Genomic DNA, 15,146 nt, shown 5'->3' on the forward strand with positions numbered 1-15,146 from the left:
GATTTTATTTGGGAGACAAATTATCCAAATGGGGAAAACTTTGCTTCCTTCAAAAGCTAATGACGCTAAAGCTAGCATCGATTCACAGCTTTCGATGCGTAACTAAAGCGTTACTCCACTGGATTTAACAACTATGGGAAGAGCTGTAACTAACAATTAATTTAGTTATCGATTATTTTGATGATTAATTAAACGGATAAAAAAATTGGTACATTCTTTTAATTTTCCTCAAGTCTATATTGTGTTAGAAATTCATCACAGCCACACAAATTTAGACAAGTCAAATGTGGAAAAGTTGCTTTATTACTGACTGACTCTACACAGCGTAGTTAGCGATTTGTGAAACCTGGAGGATTTCCCCTAACCTGTACGCAGCAGTCTGCTTGCTTTTCCTCGGCATCGCCTTCTTAGTTCGTTTCTTCTTTTGTTTGGATTCAGACTCGCTGGAGCTCGCTTCAGATCCGCTCAAACTCTTCCCGGAATCGCTGGAGGTCTTCTCCGAGTCTTCGCTGCTCTCCTCTTCGCTCTCACTGCTTGACTCTAAAGAACAACACAGTAACTGTGGTTCAATATAGTTATTTTTACTCTAATAAACCTTATTTTGGTGTAGTTTGTACGTTTAATTTAATTGGTTTTGATCGTCATCTGAAATCAGCCAACCTATTTAATTCGTGTTCCAAATATTTTCTAATGTAAGTAAAATAAAATCGATTTCTGTCAAAATCTAAAGGAATAAAAAAGCATTTCTATCAGTTTCTGAAACCCAGTGTAACTTTTAAACTCTAAAACACAAACATACCTTCACTGCTACTACTGCTGCTGCTGCTGCCACTGCTGCTGCTGCTGCTGTCTTCACTACCACTTCCAGATCCTTCCTTCTCCTTCTCCTCCTCATCGTCTGAGTAGAACCTGTCATCAGATTTGGGTTTCTTGGCTTTCCCCAGAGACGGCGCCCACTCTTGTACCTAATGCAAAGTAACACATCAAATTATGTTGCTGAGAGCGACGAGATATACTAAACGAGCTCAGCAATTAGCAGATTTGTTCTTTTCCATTTCTTATTGCTAAAGGCCACATTTAAAAATATTAAAGCTTTCTTTAAACACCGAACAGAGTTGTTTATTATTGTGTCAAAAAGAGACAGTTGTTTCACTTTGGAGTTTAAAAGATTTAAGTAGACAGAGAAATGGATGAACAAAGAATTTTGTTTCTCCAGACATTTTTCTCCTGGCTTTCAGCAGTGGGTGTTAATCGACTTTCACTTTGCGGATGTTATCTGATGCCGTGTTTTGAGTTTTGTGCAACCCAAAGCAAGTTACGGACAAATACTTTAAAGTACAAATGTAAATCCTTCATTTCCTCTTGGATCATCTATAAAACAGGCGACACGAACTGGACAGGACTCCATATTATCACCAATGTGACAGCTAAAACTTACAGTAAAAATATGTATCTTTTAAAATATTTGATAAAACTGTCACCATGTCCTGATGGTATGGGACAGATAATCTATGCACAGAAATGCTCCGCTCCCCGTCAGAAACAACCAATCAGAGTCAGGAGGAGGGTCTTAGCGCTGTCAATCAGGCTACTCACACCCAGTTTTTACTTTATCCATTAAATAGATATTTCTCACAACCTTGTTATCATTTTTAAGCCTGTTGGGATAAGATAAATTTGAGTGTAAAAGTAAAAACATACAGAAATGTTCAAGAAAGTAGGTGACAATTGTTTTGGTGAGAAACAGAAATACTCTAAATGTTTTTTTCTTTTTCATCCCTGAATTGTTTGCATGTTAAATACGACAGTAAAAATTGACATGGCTGATGATGAAGATGATGATGTCATGAAATATTTGTATTTAATTGAATTCAATGCATCTGAAGGTGTACCTGTTACAATTTACTGCTGGAGTAACTTGAATACGTCAAAAACTGTTAAATGAGAATGCTTCTGATGAAAACCGTACCGGTTCAATCACTTCCACGTTCCTCACAGACGGATCAGGCGCCGCCGCTGGCCAGTCAGACAGCTCCTGGTAGCCGGTGGTTTTAATGTTCAGGCTGTGGGAGAGCGTCCCCAGCTGGAAACGGTCTCTGTCTGGACGCAGAGACAAGGAAAATGGAAGGAAGTCAAAGAAACCCGACACAAATTAGCAAGAAGCTCAACCGTCAGTGAAGAAGTCGGTGATGAGGAATATTTGTTTTCATCGTTTATCGCCACAATCACCCAGTACTTTTCCTCTGTGACCAACAAGATAATGAGTGCTTTTGTCCTTACAGGGTGAAATAAAAAACAGTGCTCCTCTGTTTGATAGGGGAAAAAAAAGAAAACTTCACTTGTGAATATTAAGAATGACAGGAGTGAATAAGACCATCCATAAACATGCAGTGGGTGCAAACCGCCTGTGAATCTTAATGTCAGAGGAGACTGTTTTGTCCATTTTGTCAAGGAGGAAGAGAGAAAATGAAGTTTTTTTCCCCCACCTCCCAGTGTCTGAACAAAGGTTAGCGCCGGCTCGATAATTTACCCATCTCATTAGTCCAAGGTAAAGGGGTCTGACCTAACTGCCCTTCAAAGACACACACACACACACACACAAGAATAGTGAAAGCACCGCATGAATCCACTGGAAATAGAGCCACTCAATTTGAAGTAAAGCTTCCCCTAATTCATATTCAGAGATTCTCTTCTGGTTTAAGAAAAACAGGCAGGAGAAAGTAATGGATTTAATCGCAACTAGAAAAGTGGTTTAGGAGGCCTGACGCGTTTCAAAAATAAGGCTTAGAGGTTGAAACGATGAGCGGATGAAGTACCTTTGAAAGCGGACTCGAGGACCGGCGCAGGCTTGGAGGCCAGCAGGATGCGGCGGGCGTATTTGTTGAGGGCACCGCTCTTCTCGCTGGGCACAATCAGCTGTCGGATGAAGCGCGTCCGGTCTCGGATGTCGTAGTTCTGGTCGTATTTGCCGAGGTTCAGGATGTACTGGGTCAGCAGCTTGGTCTGGGAGTGAAAGAAGAGGTAGGACCTAGCGCCGATTCATGCACAATGTAATCTACTGAAAAGAAAGGTTCCTGTTGCTGCTGGTCCTTTTTAATGCTTCTGTTGGCACAAAGTGCAAACAACATCAATATTTAGCCAAATTTTCCAATGCTTTTATCTTCCTAGTTTAAAAAATATATATATTAGTTAAAACTGATTCTTGAACATTTCTTGCTATACGACTCTTCTGCTTAAAAGAAACCATGAATGGTTGGAAAAGTTTTCTGACAGAAATGATGGTTGAGACAGAAATGGAGGAAATGAAACACGACCATTAAACTGTCGTAACAGCAATGTTACAATTCTTTAAGAAATGATTTAAATTGGCTAAATAAATTGAACAGGATTTTTAGTAGAGATGCATCAAGAAACTATCTGGTAACTGGAATCGTTTCATAACTGGGCGACAGCTAGCCTGTTAGAAACCAACAAATATACATATTTTTTTCCAAATTAGTGAAGGGCCCAAACTACCATATAAATAATATAGTGATATTTTAATTAATATATTATATTCTTTATTGTAATTGCTTAATAGTCTCTTCACTGTTTTTGGCAGGAAAGTGACGTCATACGTCAGCCGATAGTTTAACTTTCCTCCAACATTCTCTCATTACTAATGTAGCAGCTGCAAATTTTACAGAGGTGATTCCGTCTTATCCAAATAAAAGCACTTCCTGTTCATTTATGACTTCATCATCTCTCATTCACCCACGTCGTGATGACGCATGCTTTAACTGTGAGCTGCAGTTAAATATTGAGCTGTTTGAAATATCTAAGGTCAACATCGGAAAATTTGTCAACGTATTTTCCTTCAGGTGGAAAACTTTCTGCACCTGCTTGGAGTTGGTCAGGTACAACTTTGCCGCCAAGTTGACAGTCTGCAGCTTGACGATATCCTCCTCAGAGGTGAAAGTCTTCGCCATCTTTCGCAGCACGTCTGGCGCTATCTTCGGCACCCTCTCGCAGTACTCTCCCATCAGCCACAGGATGCTGGCCCGAGCCATGGGAACCTGCCAAGGTAAAGATAGAAGCAAAATGGCCACCTGTATCTACGCTGTTTAACAGCAAAGTTCAACAGCGGCTTTGTTTCCGTCAACCACAGAATGGCGCAAATTAAAATTCCAAAAATTAATTTGCGAGCTTTGAAAACACATTTTTCAAAATAGTTATTGCGCTAGGATGAGGCGGTTTTTCAGTCATATCAAAATAGATGTAAGTATTACAAAACTGCAATGGAAACTTTTTTCGCATCACACGAGTCAACAGCTGGACGTTACTACTGCTGAAAACAATGAAGAAGGCGACAGGAAGTGGTCGTCTAGAAAGATGACGGTTTGTTTTGTTTTTGCAACAATATGCAACTAGCTGCCGCAGAGCTCACAGCATCACACAGCTCACAAAAAGTTGTGCGTCATTCTAACGTGTTGAATCCACAGCTCTTCTGTAAAAAGGCTGACTACAATTTTCTCCAAAATGCCGGATATGCAGCGGCTCCAAAAGTATAAGAGGCCTGTCGCTCCAACGCTTGAATAAGACTCCAGCGTTCCTCTGATGGCCGAGTTATGAATACATCTCAAGTAACTCTTTACATCAAAATCAGCCATGATTTTTAATAACTTATTATGTGAGAAAGCAGAATATCGACAAAGATTTGGGCACATTGGCAGTGGAAACGCAGCTAGCGATGAGGACGTCACGTACGGTGATGTTGTCGAAGAGCTTGGCCATGTGCTTGATGATGTCACAGTGCTGGGTGGGCTGAGTCTGCAGCAGTTTCTTGATGACCACCACGCTCTCGGCCACGACTGTCTCTGTCGAAACAAACCAAGAAACCAACTACAGTCGCCCCAGAGACGAACGCGCTGCATGCGGCTGCGCATTTTCCTACCGTCTCTGTTGGAAAGCAGCAGCACCAGGCCGTTGAGGCAGGTGTCTGTGACCTCGGAGATGTTGGTGGCACACCTGCCAATGGCCTGGATGGTAGCGGCAGCAAACGCCTTATCCTGGCTCTTCACGTAGGTCTGGAGTGCGATCGGAACCATGAGGAGAACGGCGAGGGAAGGAAAATTTGGTTACTGAAGACAAGAATTTAAGAGAAACAACAAACCTGGAATTCCCTCAGGATGGTGGAAATGTTGGCTTCGTTGGCGAGATTAGTCAGAATCTCCAACTGTAAAAATCGGAAGAGAAACTCGATTATCGGAAAGTGGATAAAGAAACAGAGCAGGATTTGGGGAAATACAAAACACTGTGGAAACCAGAAGTTTACACACACTGGATAAAATAACACACACATTTTTTCTTAAAGTCTGAAGTTAAATCAAATTAAACTTTACTTGTTTTAGGTCCATTTGAATTACCCAAATTATTTCTGTTTGCTAAATATCACAATAGTGACAGAAGGAAACAAACATCTCAGGACTTGTCTCCAAAATTAAAGGTCTTTGTCACTGTGTGTACTTATAAACTGCAATCTGACTTTTTAATGTTTCTTTTGGAGGATTTGAGTTTCCTCCTCAGAGTGACTTTACAGGCCATGTTGAATCTCTATGTATATTTCTGATCTTTAAGATATCAATTGGTACATTGAATTTTATGATATGTACAGCATGTATATGAGGATTTGACCTCTAATCAATTGATAGACAAAATTAACACAAAACAATTAATTTATCTGCAGAATTATATAACAAAAAAACCTATGAATATAAGGATTTTCAAAACATCATGCTCTTTTCAAATTTAAATGTTAATTTTGATTTACCTGAAAACTAATCCCCTAATGAACTTAGAAACATTATGATAATTTAAATAGGCAAATATGCTATACCGATCTGTTCCATACGTTTACATTTTTCCTACAGGTTACCAAGCAACACAGTAAAATAATTAGTGCTCATCATTTAGGTTCACTTTAAACTCATGTAGTTTGCAATGAAGCAGAAATCTGTTACCTTCAGTGTTTTTATGTGTGTGGCATCTGTGGACCTGACATAGAAACTCTTCATGTACGGCTCAAACATCCCCTGTTTGAGAAGAATTAAAAGAAAAAATAAACTTATTGGAAAAGCAATAAAAGGAATCGATTGTTATAACGTTTCATGAACAGCCTCACCTTCCTCTGAATGGACATGGTGGCGATGTTCTGCAGCACGACGTACTGAACCTCTCTGCACGAGAACAAGAAGGAAAACAACCTTAAGATGCAGACACTGCAGAGTACAACGGCACATTAGGGCCATCGTAGAGAGAAACAAAACAGGAGCACATGTCTGACAAAAAAACTCTGAAGTTTCAAGATTAATCTCAAAACGTTTTAGGTTAATCTCAAAAATATTCAAGAAAAAGACGAGGAAATGGTCAGAGCTCCAAAAGTTTTTACATTTGAGAGAAAAAAACTCACATTTTATTAATTTCAGAAATTTTCAAGAGAAAGACAAGGAAATTCTCAAAGCTCCAAAAGTTGTAAATTTCCAAGAATAAAACTCAGCAATTTTGAATGATTTCAGAAGTTTTCAAGAAAAAAAAAAAAACAAATCGAGGAAATTCTCTGGGCTCAAAGTTGCAAATTCAAAAAAGTGTCAAAATGTTAATATTTTCAAGAAAAGAAATTTTCTATTAAAGTAAAAAAAATTCAACTTTTTGAGCTCAGGCAATTTCCTCGTTTTTTGTAGTTTTTTATTTCTGAGATTGATCTCAAAATGTCTGAGTTTTTTTGGCTAATATTCTCTCTTTTTTTAGTCCTCTAACATGCCATCATAGCAGAGCTCTACCTTTACATTTCACTTTTGATTTTTAACACAATACCGAATAGTAAGAAGTTGTTTTTTGGTTACCTGTGGCTTCTCAACAGTCGAACTAGTGATTTAGTGACAATGCTCACTTCGTGTTTAGGGGAGAGATGCCAGTAAAGTTGAGCAACAGCCATCACAACCTGAACACAGCAACAACAAAACAGTAAATCATTAAACAAAGTCAGCTTCTTTTTTTTTTTTTTTTTTTTTTACAGATTCGTCCTTTACCAGAACACATCAACACACTGAAAACATTCTACAAAAGCGCTCAAGATACAAGGTAATTTTTCAGGGGGAGCTTTAAATAGCAGGAAGACGCGTGTCCGTCGTGGGGAGGCAGAATGAAAGGCCCGAGGCAGCTATGAAGATGGAGGATGTCACTGTGCTGTCACGAGTAAAGACACAGCGTGTCACATTTTAATCAACACTTTCATTTGGGAGCATTTTTCCTCCCGCTGCTACACTGAGACACAGACCTTGAGACTCCTGGTTGATGGAAATCTGTAATCAGTTTTCTTTTCTTTTTTTCTTCTTAGGTTCACTAAGAGATGTGCAAGAACAAAAAAAATGGGAAAAGGAGAGTTGTGTGTCTAAAAATAATAGTCATAAGTTACTATAGTTGGTCATATTATTATTATTAATACGCTTGATGAGTTTTGTGTTTTATCTGTTTAGATTTGTCTGTCTGGTTGGTTACAATTCAAAATAGGATTGACAGCAATTATTGTGATTCATTTTTTTAATTCTTAATTTTTTATATTTATTTGTTGAGTCCAGTTACCCGATTTAATGTAACTGGAACAGTGAAATTGTTTATTTGATAAGTCATAAGTTTCATTTTTGGAGAATGTTTACACCCAAAAACAATGAAAATTACAAAAAAAACAACAACAAAAAAAAACCAATTATTGCAGCTTTTTTTCATCATAATGATAAATGAACCATTGATCACCACATTGATCTTTTTTTACATCGTTTCAATAAGACATTTTCTGCAGCCTCTAGTGGCCAACTGTGGTACTGCTTTTTATTCATTCCATATTAGCTTCATTAATAGAAAGTCACTGCAATTTACGTCCTGTCTGCCAATTCATAAAAGAAAAACTAACAGATAGAAACCAGTAAAGTTGTTTGTGTCGGTTTTAAATTTCCCCTCCATGATTATTGTCGATAATAAAAATGGAAACGCATCACCGTTACTGTTGATCATTAGCAGCATAAAATAGCTCCCGTTTCCTCTCTTTTCTACCCTCGAAACATTGATGGTGTGATGGAAATGGAAAATTACTGCTGATTTCCAGCACAGACATTTACATTACATCACATGTTCATATAGGAGGAGGTTATTTCAGACGGTTCTCCAACAGGAGGTGCAGGTGTTGTATGTGAACTCACTGCAGTGTTCCTGCTCTGCAGAAGAGGTTTGGTGTTCCTCAGCAGCAGCCTGTGATCTGGATCCATGATGTACGGCTTTGCTTCTCTCTGGCCTTGTTTCTCCTCAGAGTCGGAGTCGTAGAAGGCTTTCTCGCTCTCGTCAAAAATGCCATCCTAAAATAAAAAAAAAAAAAAAAAAAAACATTTATACAAGTTTCTAATGTAAACCAAATCATTTTGTAAAGGATTAAATGTCATTAAGCTTTCTGGTTAGATTCTTGGAGAATCAATGATGCTGTTGCAATCAGAAATGTTTTTCTAATTGGGATTTTCCATAAGTCAAAAATAAAGACTTACTTAACAGTAAGTTTAAAACACTGCGCCTCTCACCTCCTTCCAGGGACTGGTGAACTGCGTCCGGGCGTAGCGCGTCAACATGTTGATGATGACCACCTGGCCCCACTCCTCCACATCCACCAGCAGGTTGCACAGCTTCCTGTAGTTTCTGTGGATCAGGTCAATGCGGTCTGGGCACACCTCCTCGAAGGCCACCACCACACTGCCGGCCACCAGCTGGAGGACAGATTTCACTCCGTTAAGAAGAAACTCTGGAGACATGGTGCGTTTTTATCCTTTTTTTTTTGTTTGCCATTTAAGTGTAACGGTTATTTCCAGTTAAATCTGTTAATTGAGGTTATGAACATTTCAAGCGGATTTCTCCTCAGATAAATTGAGCAAATACTTCATCTCTTGAACAAGCAGTAATATAGGATCTCTAGAGAAATAAAGCGCCGTTACGTACGACTCTTGTTGCAAACTTTGTAGTGCGGCTGCAATTTCAGTCCACATAATAGCAATTTACAGCTCTGATTACAACAAACTCTTTTAGCCCTTGAAGGAGTTAGATGATAATTAAAACAACAACAATAAAAGTAAAAACACTTTATTGAAGAGAGAGCAGGCAAAGGCCGAAGCGGTGGCGAAGAGAACCAATTATCAACCGTTTAATTAGTTTGTTGTCTGCTAGCAACGCCCTGCTCTCCCAAACACATCAATTTCAAACCGTCTGTTACTCCGTGATCATCAGTGAGACCAAGAGAAGGACAACGTGAAATATGAATCAATAAACCACAACATAAAGTTATAACAAGGCAAAAAGAACCAGAATCCAGTTTTTCTTCTGTTCTGACCAACCCAATGCTCTGCATCTGTTTTTCAAAATAAGGGCCGCCAGGGGGCGCTGTGGAGGCATCAAAGTTGGAAGGGAGACAAAAAAAGAAAAAGAAAATTTAATTAATCCTGTAAATGTTTTCATCTTAATTTTTATAAGTTAAAGTAAAGGATTTAAACACTTTTTCTGATGCTCTGTTTCTAGTTGGCGTTCAGTTAAATTCATCAAGCTGTTTTGTTGTTCAAGCTAGCACAACGGGAAATTAAAAAGTTTCTCACAAGATGCAAAACACCACAAGAACTGCGGGAATAAAATTTAATTTGATGTGATTAGTGTATAATATTACTTAGTTTCTTACAATCAAGAGGATTGTGATGAAAAATTGTATAATCTGGTAATAAAGTTATGATTTTATTTTTTTAAAATTGGCCATCTACAAATCAGACAATACGAGGAAGTATTTAAGCTAAATTAATGTAGTAATTATTGAACAGTAAATAAAAACCATTTTAAAATTTTATGTGTAGGGGAGGAGTTCTAGCATACATGAGGTTGATTGACAGCTCTAAGGCACTTATCCTGTCTGATTGGCTCCCTCTGACTGGGAGCCGTTTATTAATCAGTTGATTAAACTATTAAATCAACCAGCTGTTAAGACCAGTTTAATGTATGAAGAGTAGAACAGATTCTGCACAGTGACAGCATCTATCAAACCAGTTTATTCTAAATCGTTCCATTAGTGGTGAAATCACTATTACTAGTATCACATAATCAATATGTGATCCTATTTTAGGCAGTAGTGGAAATGTGAGAGTTTATGTTTTAAATAGAAGCATTTAGATTTTTTTTTTTTAATTTGTGTAAATACAGTTAAACTGGGATGTTTTTTTTTTTTTACTCTAAAGTCGTCATGTGGTGGAAAAAAGGACACAAGTCCCCACATTTTAACCTTTGTAGTTTTGTGTTTTAGGAACACTTCCACCTAGCGTTTTACCGTGTCACTTCCTCTCTTCGCAACCATCCAGCTCTCGTTTCCGACAAAGACCACCGACCTCCACCCCTACCCCCCGATTAGATCCAGCTCCAAGGTAAACTACACGCACCATCAACAAATCTGACACCCCAATCTATGGCGTTCATACGCCGCCGCCTCCCCCCGGCCATATTATCTACCCCCGCGTGACAAGCCGGTAATGGAAAAATCACACTAAGCAAATGGTTCTTCTAATAACAATAAATTTCCTATAAAATTATGAAGGGGCCCAAAGCGTTTCCTTGCATCTACTTTGCTATGAATTCTAATTAAGGTGGCGGGGAGGCGGAGAGTGCTGGGTCATCACGTCAGAGACAACGCTCGCCTTTTTGATGGATGGCCCGGCGTGGGGTTGGCCTATCCTCCGCTCCTCCTCCCTTCTCTTAAATTAATGGGCATCTCACCTAGGCCCTAATCATAGTACCCCACCGCCCCCGCCCTGCTCTTCCTTTCTGTTTTCATTTCAATTTTGCAGAAGGTGCAGGGAGGGGGGACGGATGGGAGAGATCGATCATTTATCTTGTAATGGCTGGATAATAGATCCATCACGGTAAAACAGCTGCACAAACTCCTATGTTGTCTCCGTCATCAGGCGCTCCCCATTTTCTCTTTAAAGCGTCCTGCCTACAAGCAGCCCGCCGTGTGCCACGGGCGTTTAGCTAAACGCCAGCAAAGGTGTGTGTTAGGGGGGTGAGAAGAAGACGCACGACGAGAAACAACCGGGTGTTTCAGCACCAGAAGAAAACCCACCAGATTAACCATTTACCTGATGTTCATCTTTCCTATTGTGCGATATTGTGAGACAACTGAAATTTTAAAAGGTTACTTTAAATATCAAACTGATTTAAAAAACAAAAACACACAAACACAAGGGAAAGTTAATTATTCCTTGATAATCTCTGATTGGTGAGATTTTTTTCCCTGCAAATCACAAAAATGATTAAAAAAAATTTCCTTCTAAATCTGTAAATGCATCAACATGATATCTAAAGCATAAACAGGAATGGTCCTGTAGTTCTCTCCCTACCTTTTGGATTCAAAGCAAGGGACAAATGTTTTTTTTTCTTTTTTAAAATAGTACGTGTTACAGTCCTTAAACAGAACATCGAGAAGACCGTCCAGAAACAAAATCGACGGGTCAGACTTTGAAAAAAGTAAATATCGGTATCAGTCCCTGGGAAGATCGGTGCATCGCTATAAAGAAGAGTCGGTAAGGTTTTGTCAAAGTTGCTTTCATCGGGAAATTTTAGTCATGTCAAGAAAAGCACCAAAAAAAAAAAAGAATACTTAAAATTAATGTTAAAAAGAAAAATAAGTCAAATTTTTCCTTAGTAACTACTTCAACTTAATAACGTAAAAGTAGGAGCCCTTCTCAGACTTTTTTTCCCCCACAAGGAAAAAAATGTTAAGTCAAATTTTAACTCAGAAATTAAAAGAGAAAACTGAAAATGATCCAACTTAATGCTACAAAACACAAAGATGTGCCTTGCAACACAGCTAGACATGATTGAAAAGGATTTTGGCTGTGGCACCACTTAAAGATGTCAATGAACTGGTTCTTTTTGATTTGATTGGATAAAACTCAATTATGAAAGAGACAACATTGATCCAGTCCAAGTTATATAAAAAGTTCCCAGAAGACCAAATGAAAACAGGCAACATCAGCCAAAAACAGAAGTAATTCAGCTTATCTGAAGTAATTCAGCTTATAAGAGATGCACATAGAGATCAGCTGCTGATCAGAATCAAGACAGTTTTTGACCTGTTTGGAAACTGAAAAATCCAGTTTTTATCCAATCAGTGAACACAACATATGTTCAAGAATCCAGCTGCTACTCCAGGAACAAGACTCAAAGTTAACCATTTTCAGTATTACTGGATTATTTAAGATGAAGTCAGAAGTGGTACAGGAAAATAAAAAGCCATTTCAAATAAAACAGGGCCTCCAGCAGCATGTTCAGGCTCGTCTGTGACTTAATCAGGATGCAAACAAAAGCAAGATTTTCAGCAGGTAAAAAGAAGGCTGAGCTAAGTCAGTGGTTTTGTGTTTTCCCTCTGAGTTTCACGCCGTCGGTCATTGAACCTGATTGGAAATACTGGGAGTCTTTTGGGAAGTTTAGAGTCGAGGGAAGGATCTGAATTATCTAGGGAATACACACAGACTGATATTTTAACAAAGCTAAAGCTAGCTGCTTGCTAGCTAGGTAATTTCTATGTTTACCTGGCTTGTTGCAAAAGCTTATTTTACTGCAACTTCTCCCTCACAAACGAGGTTTGTTCCTTCAGCTTCAAATAGAAATAATGAATGACCAGAGCAGAGACAGGAAAAAAATACCTTGAATGCCGTTTTACATGTTTTTTTAATACAGTTCTTTTAACAGGCAGTATTATGTGTTTTCATAGTGTCATTTTATAGCACAATCGAGTAACTACGTTACCATCAGTTGTAAATTTCTGTATTTATCAAATATGACTTAAGAAAAGAAATGTTACATCCTGATTTAATGGCTTGAAATTGGGCCTCCGTCTCTTTAAAATCTCACCCTTTCTGAAACTCCACCTTCAGGTAGTCTAAACATGGCTCCTCTCTTAACCCTTTAACAACATTTTTACCAGCGTTGCCCTGAGAAGTGGCTCTTATAATGAGCTCAGCAGATGTGCAGTTCCTCCAGGTGTTTGCTAATTGCTGCTGGCTAGTCTGAAAGAGCTGAGTGGGAAAGTCACTTGCCACAGTTGATTGAAGAATTTATTAAATGTGCATGAAAGAATCAAAGCCACACTCCAGCTATGCTTTTGATGAAGGGAATAACATAACATGATTCGAGTCAGCTAAAAGCTGGAATCAGGAGGTCAAGGTTTTACTGGTCATCTCATCAAAACAAAAATTATTTTTTGTTATTTTGTTATTTTACATGGTTAGCTTTTGTTGTCGTTGCGGCTGCAAGTCCAAAAGATCCTCGCACGGCTTGGGTCTTAGCGTCACAAAAATGCATTACTTTGCAGACATTAGGCATGCGCTGTGTTTAGGATTTTTTCCGCCATTCATCACCGACTGATGCGCTTGTGTGTCTGTGTGATGATGCTGCCCTTTCCCTCTGTCCCCTGCCTCGCAATGTGGGCTCCGGCACGGAGAAGTCATCTGTCTTCGTTAGCGTCTGGTGGCTAAATATGCTCTGCATCTGGTACCGGGCTTTCCACCCACCACTCCCACCCCACACCTCCTTCCCCCCCCTTTTGGCCTAAGCCGTTTTGTTTTGTTTGTATAATGATTGTTGGACTCTATGAATACGTAATCACAACAAACTGTGCGCGATCTGTGCGTGCCAACACAGCCCACGGTGCACTCTCTAGCCTGTATCTACATATCTGAAATTGCCATTTAAAGACCCTTTAGTATTTGCTGTGACCTCCTCGAAGCGAAATGTGCCGCCTGCTGGCTTCCAATGGGCCGTCCGCGTTGTTTCTAAACACAGAATCCAGCTCATTTAAGGTCTACTTTAGAGGGGGAAAAAAGAAAAAAAAGAGGAGCTGGCCTTCGAGAAAATTAAGCTGACACTAGCATCAGTGCGAAAATTCCTTCCAAATGGACACTTAACAGGGAGCATCTGAAGACGTGTGGGTTTAAGTGGGTGTTAACAAACCATGGCATTGCTGAATGAGCTGGGGTGCCGGAGGACTTGCTTGACTCCGGCGCCCTCCGGTGGCCTGCGTGGCGAACTGCGTGGCAGGGACTCACCGTGCTTTTGTCTTTCAATAGTTTCTCGATCACTTCGATCAGATGCTCCTTCTGGTCTGCGTCCAAGCTGAGAGGAAAAGAGAAACGCTTTGAAAAAAGGGGCAAACGGTGAGATGTTACGATGCAATTATTCACATGAAAGAACAGAAATTAAATCACCAGCACTGTGTGGACAGCGAGCAGTTTCATGTGTCTATGGACACCATCTACACTGGTTACAGCCACAAATCTGAATGCATTTTATTGGGATTTTGACTAATAGAGCGACACAAAGTATTGGATAACTGTAAACAAGAAGCAAAATGTGTGATTTTGAACATGTTTTTCAAATTAAAATCAGATGTGTGCTTAGGATTTTCACCCTCACTATTTGGATGCTTTGTAGAACCGGCTTTCTCTACACAAGTGAACTTTCTATCATTTTGTCCATTCTTACGCGCAAAATAGCTCAGCTGGACTTAATGGAGAGCATCTGAACATTATTTTTCCAAGTCTTGCAAAAGTTTCTTTATTGTATTTAGGTCTGGACTTTGTCTAGGACATTCAAAAACATGAACATGCTTTCATCTTAACCAGTGATGTTCTGACATTTTGGTCACATGGGGGCATAATGTCAAGTCAAAAGTACTTGTGGGCATTAAAAAAAAATTTTTTCAGAAATTATATTTACAAAAAGAATGATTTTTTAAAAACTGCTAAACAAACTAAGCATTAAGTATTTGAATTAAACAAATGAAGTTTGTAGGAATGTAGGGTGTAAATTACTGTGTATCATAACGAAATTTTTATTTTGCATGTCTGCCTTATGAAAAGAAAGGCTGTTATTTTAGTTATTTATTATTTTATTATCATATTAGTTGAAAATGATCTCAAAATGACAATATTATTGTTTATCACAATCATTTCTAGGACAATTTATCGTCCAGCACAATCTGTTATCACCAGGGGTGAAAGTAGTTTTAAATTATTGGGGTACTATGACAAAAAAAAAAA

General features: G+C 38.9%; 1 protein-coding gene across 4 annotated transcripts in view; it reads right to left on the minus strand.

Moving 5' to 3' along the window:
- The window catches only part of ap3b1a (adaptor related protein complex 3 subunit beta 1a), a 68,696-nt gene that overhangs the window by 35,223 nt on the left and 18,327 nt on the right, over nucleotides 1-15,146 (minus strand). For 2 of the 4 annotated variants that reach the window (XM_008423413.1, XM_008423412.2), the window contains exons 6-20: nucleotides 14,154-14,220; nucleotides 8,604-8,786; nucleotides 8,235-8,387; nucleotides 6,882-6,979; nucleotides 6,161-6,215; nucleotides 6,000-6,071; nucleotides 5,153-5,215; nucleotides 4,934-5,066; nucleotides 4,747-4,856; nucleotides 3,879-4,055; nucleotides 2,817-3,003; nucleotides 2,531-2,572; nucleotides 1,970-2,100; nucleotides 800-965; nucleotides 366-540 (exon numbers count right to left, since the gene is read on the minus strand). In XM_008423413.1, coding sequence (XP_008421635.1) covers nucleotides 366-540; nucleotides 800-965; nucleotides 1,970-2,100; nucleotides 2,531-2,572; nucleotides 2,817-3,003; nucleotides 3,879-4,055; nucleotides 4,747-4,856; nucleotides 4,934-5,066; nucleotides 5,153-5,215; nucleotides 6,000-6,071; nucleotides 6,161-6,215; nucleotides 6,882-6,979; nucleotides 8,235-8,387; nucleotides 8,604-8,786; nucleotides 14,154-14,220 — 1,812 coding nt within the window. The remainder of the gene's footprint in view (nucleotides 1-365; nucleotides 541-799; nucleotides 966-1,969; nucleotides 2,101-2,530; nucleotides 2,573-2,816; nucleotides 3,004-3,878; nucleotides 4,056-4,746; nucleotides 4,857-4,933; nucleotides 5,067-5,152; nucleotides 5,216-5,999; nucleotides 6,072-6,160; nucleotides 6,216-6,881; nucleotides 6,980-8,234; nucleotides 8,388-8,603; nucleotides 8,787-14,153; nucleotides 14,221-15,146) is intronic. The other 2 variants (XM_008423416.2, XM_008423414.2) reach the window with 1 other exon arrangement.

The sequence above is a fragment of the Poecilia reticulata genome, linkage group LG12 (assembly GCF_000633615.1).
Source record: "Poecilia reticulata strain Guanapo linkage group LG12, Guppy_female_1.0+MT, whole genome shotgun sequence".
Lineage (NCBI taxonomy): Eukaryota > Metazoa > Chordata > Actinopteri > Cyprinodontiformes > Poeciliidae > Poecilia > Poecilia reticulata.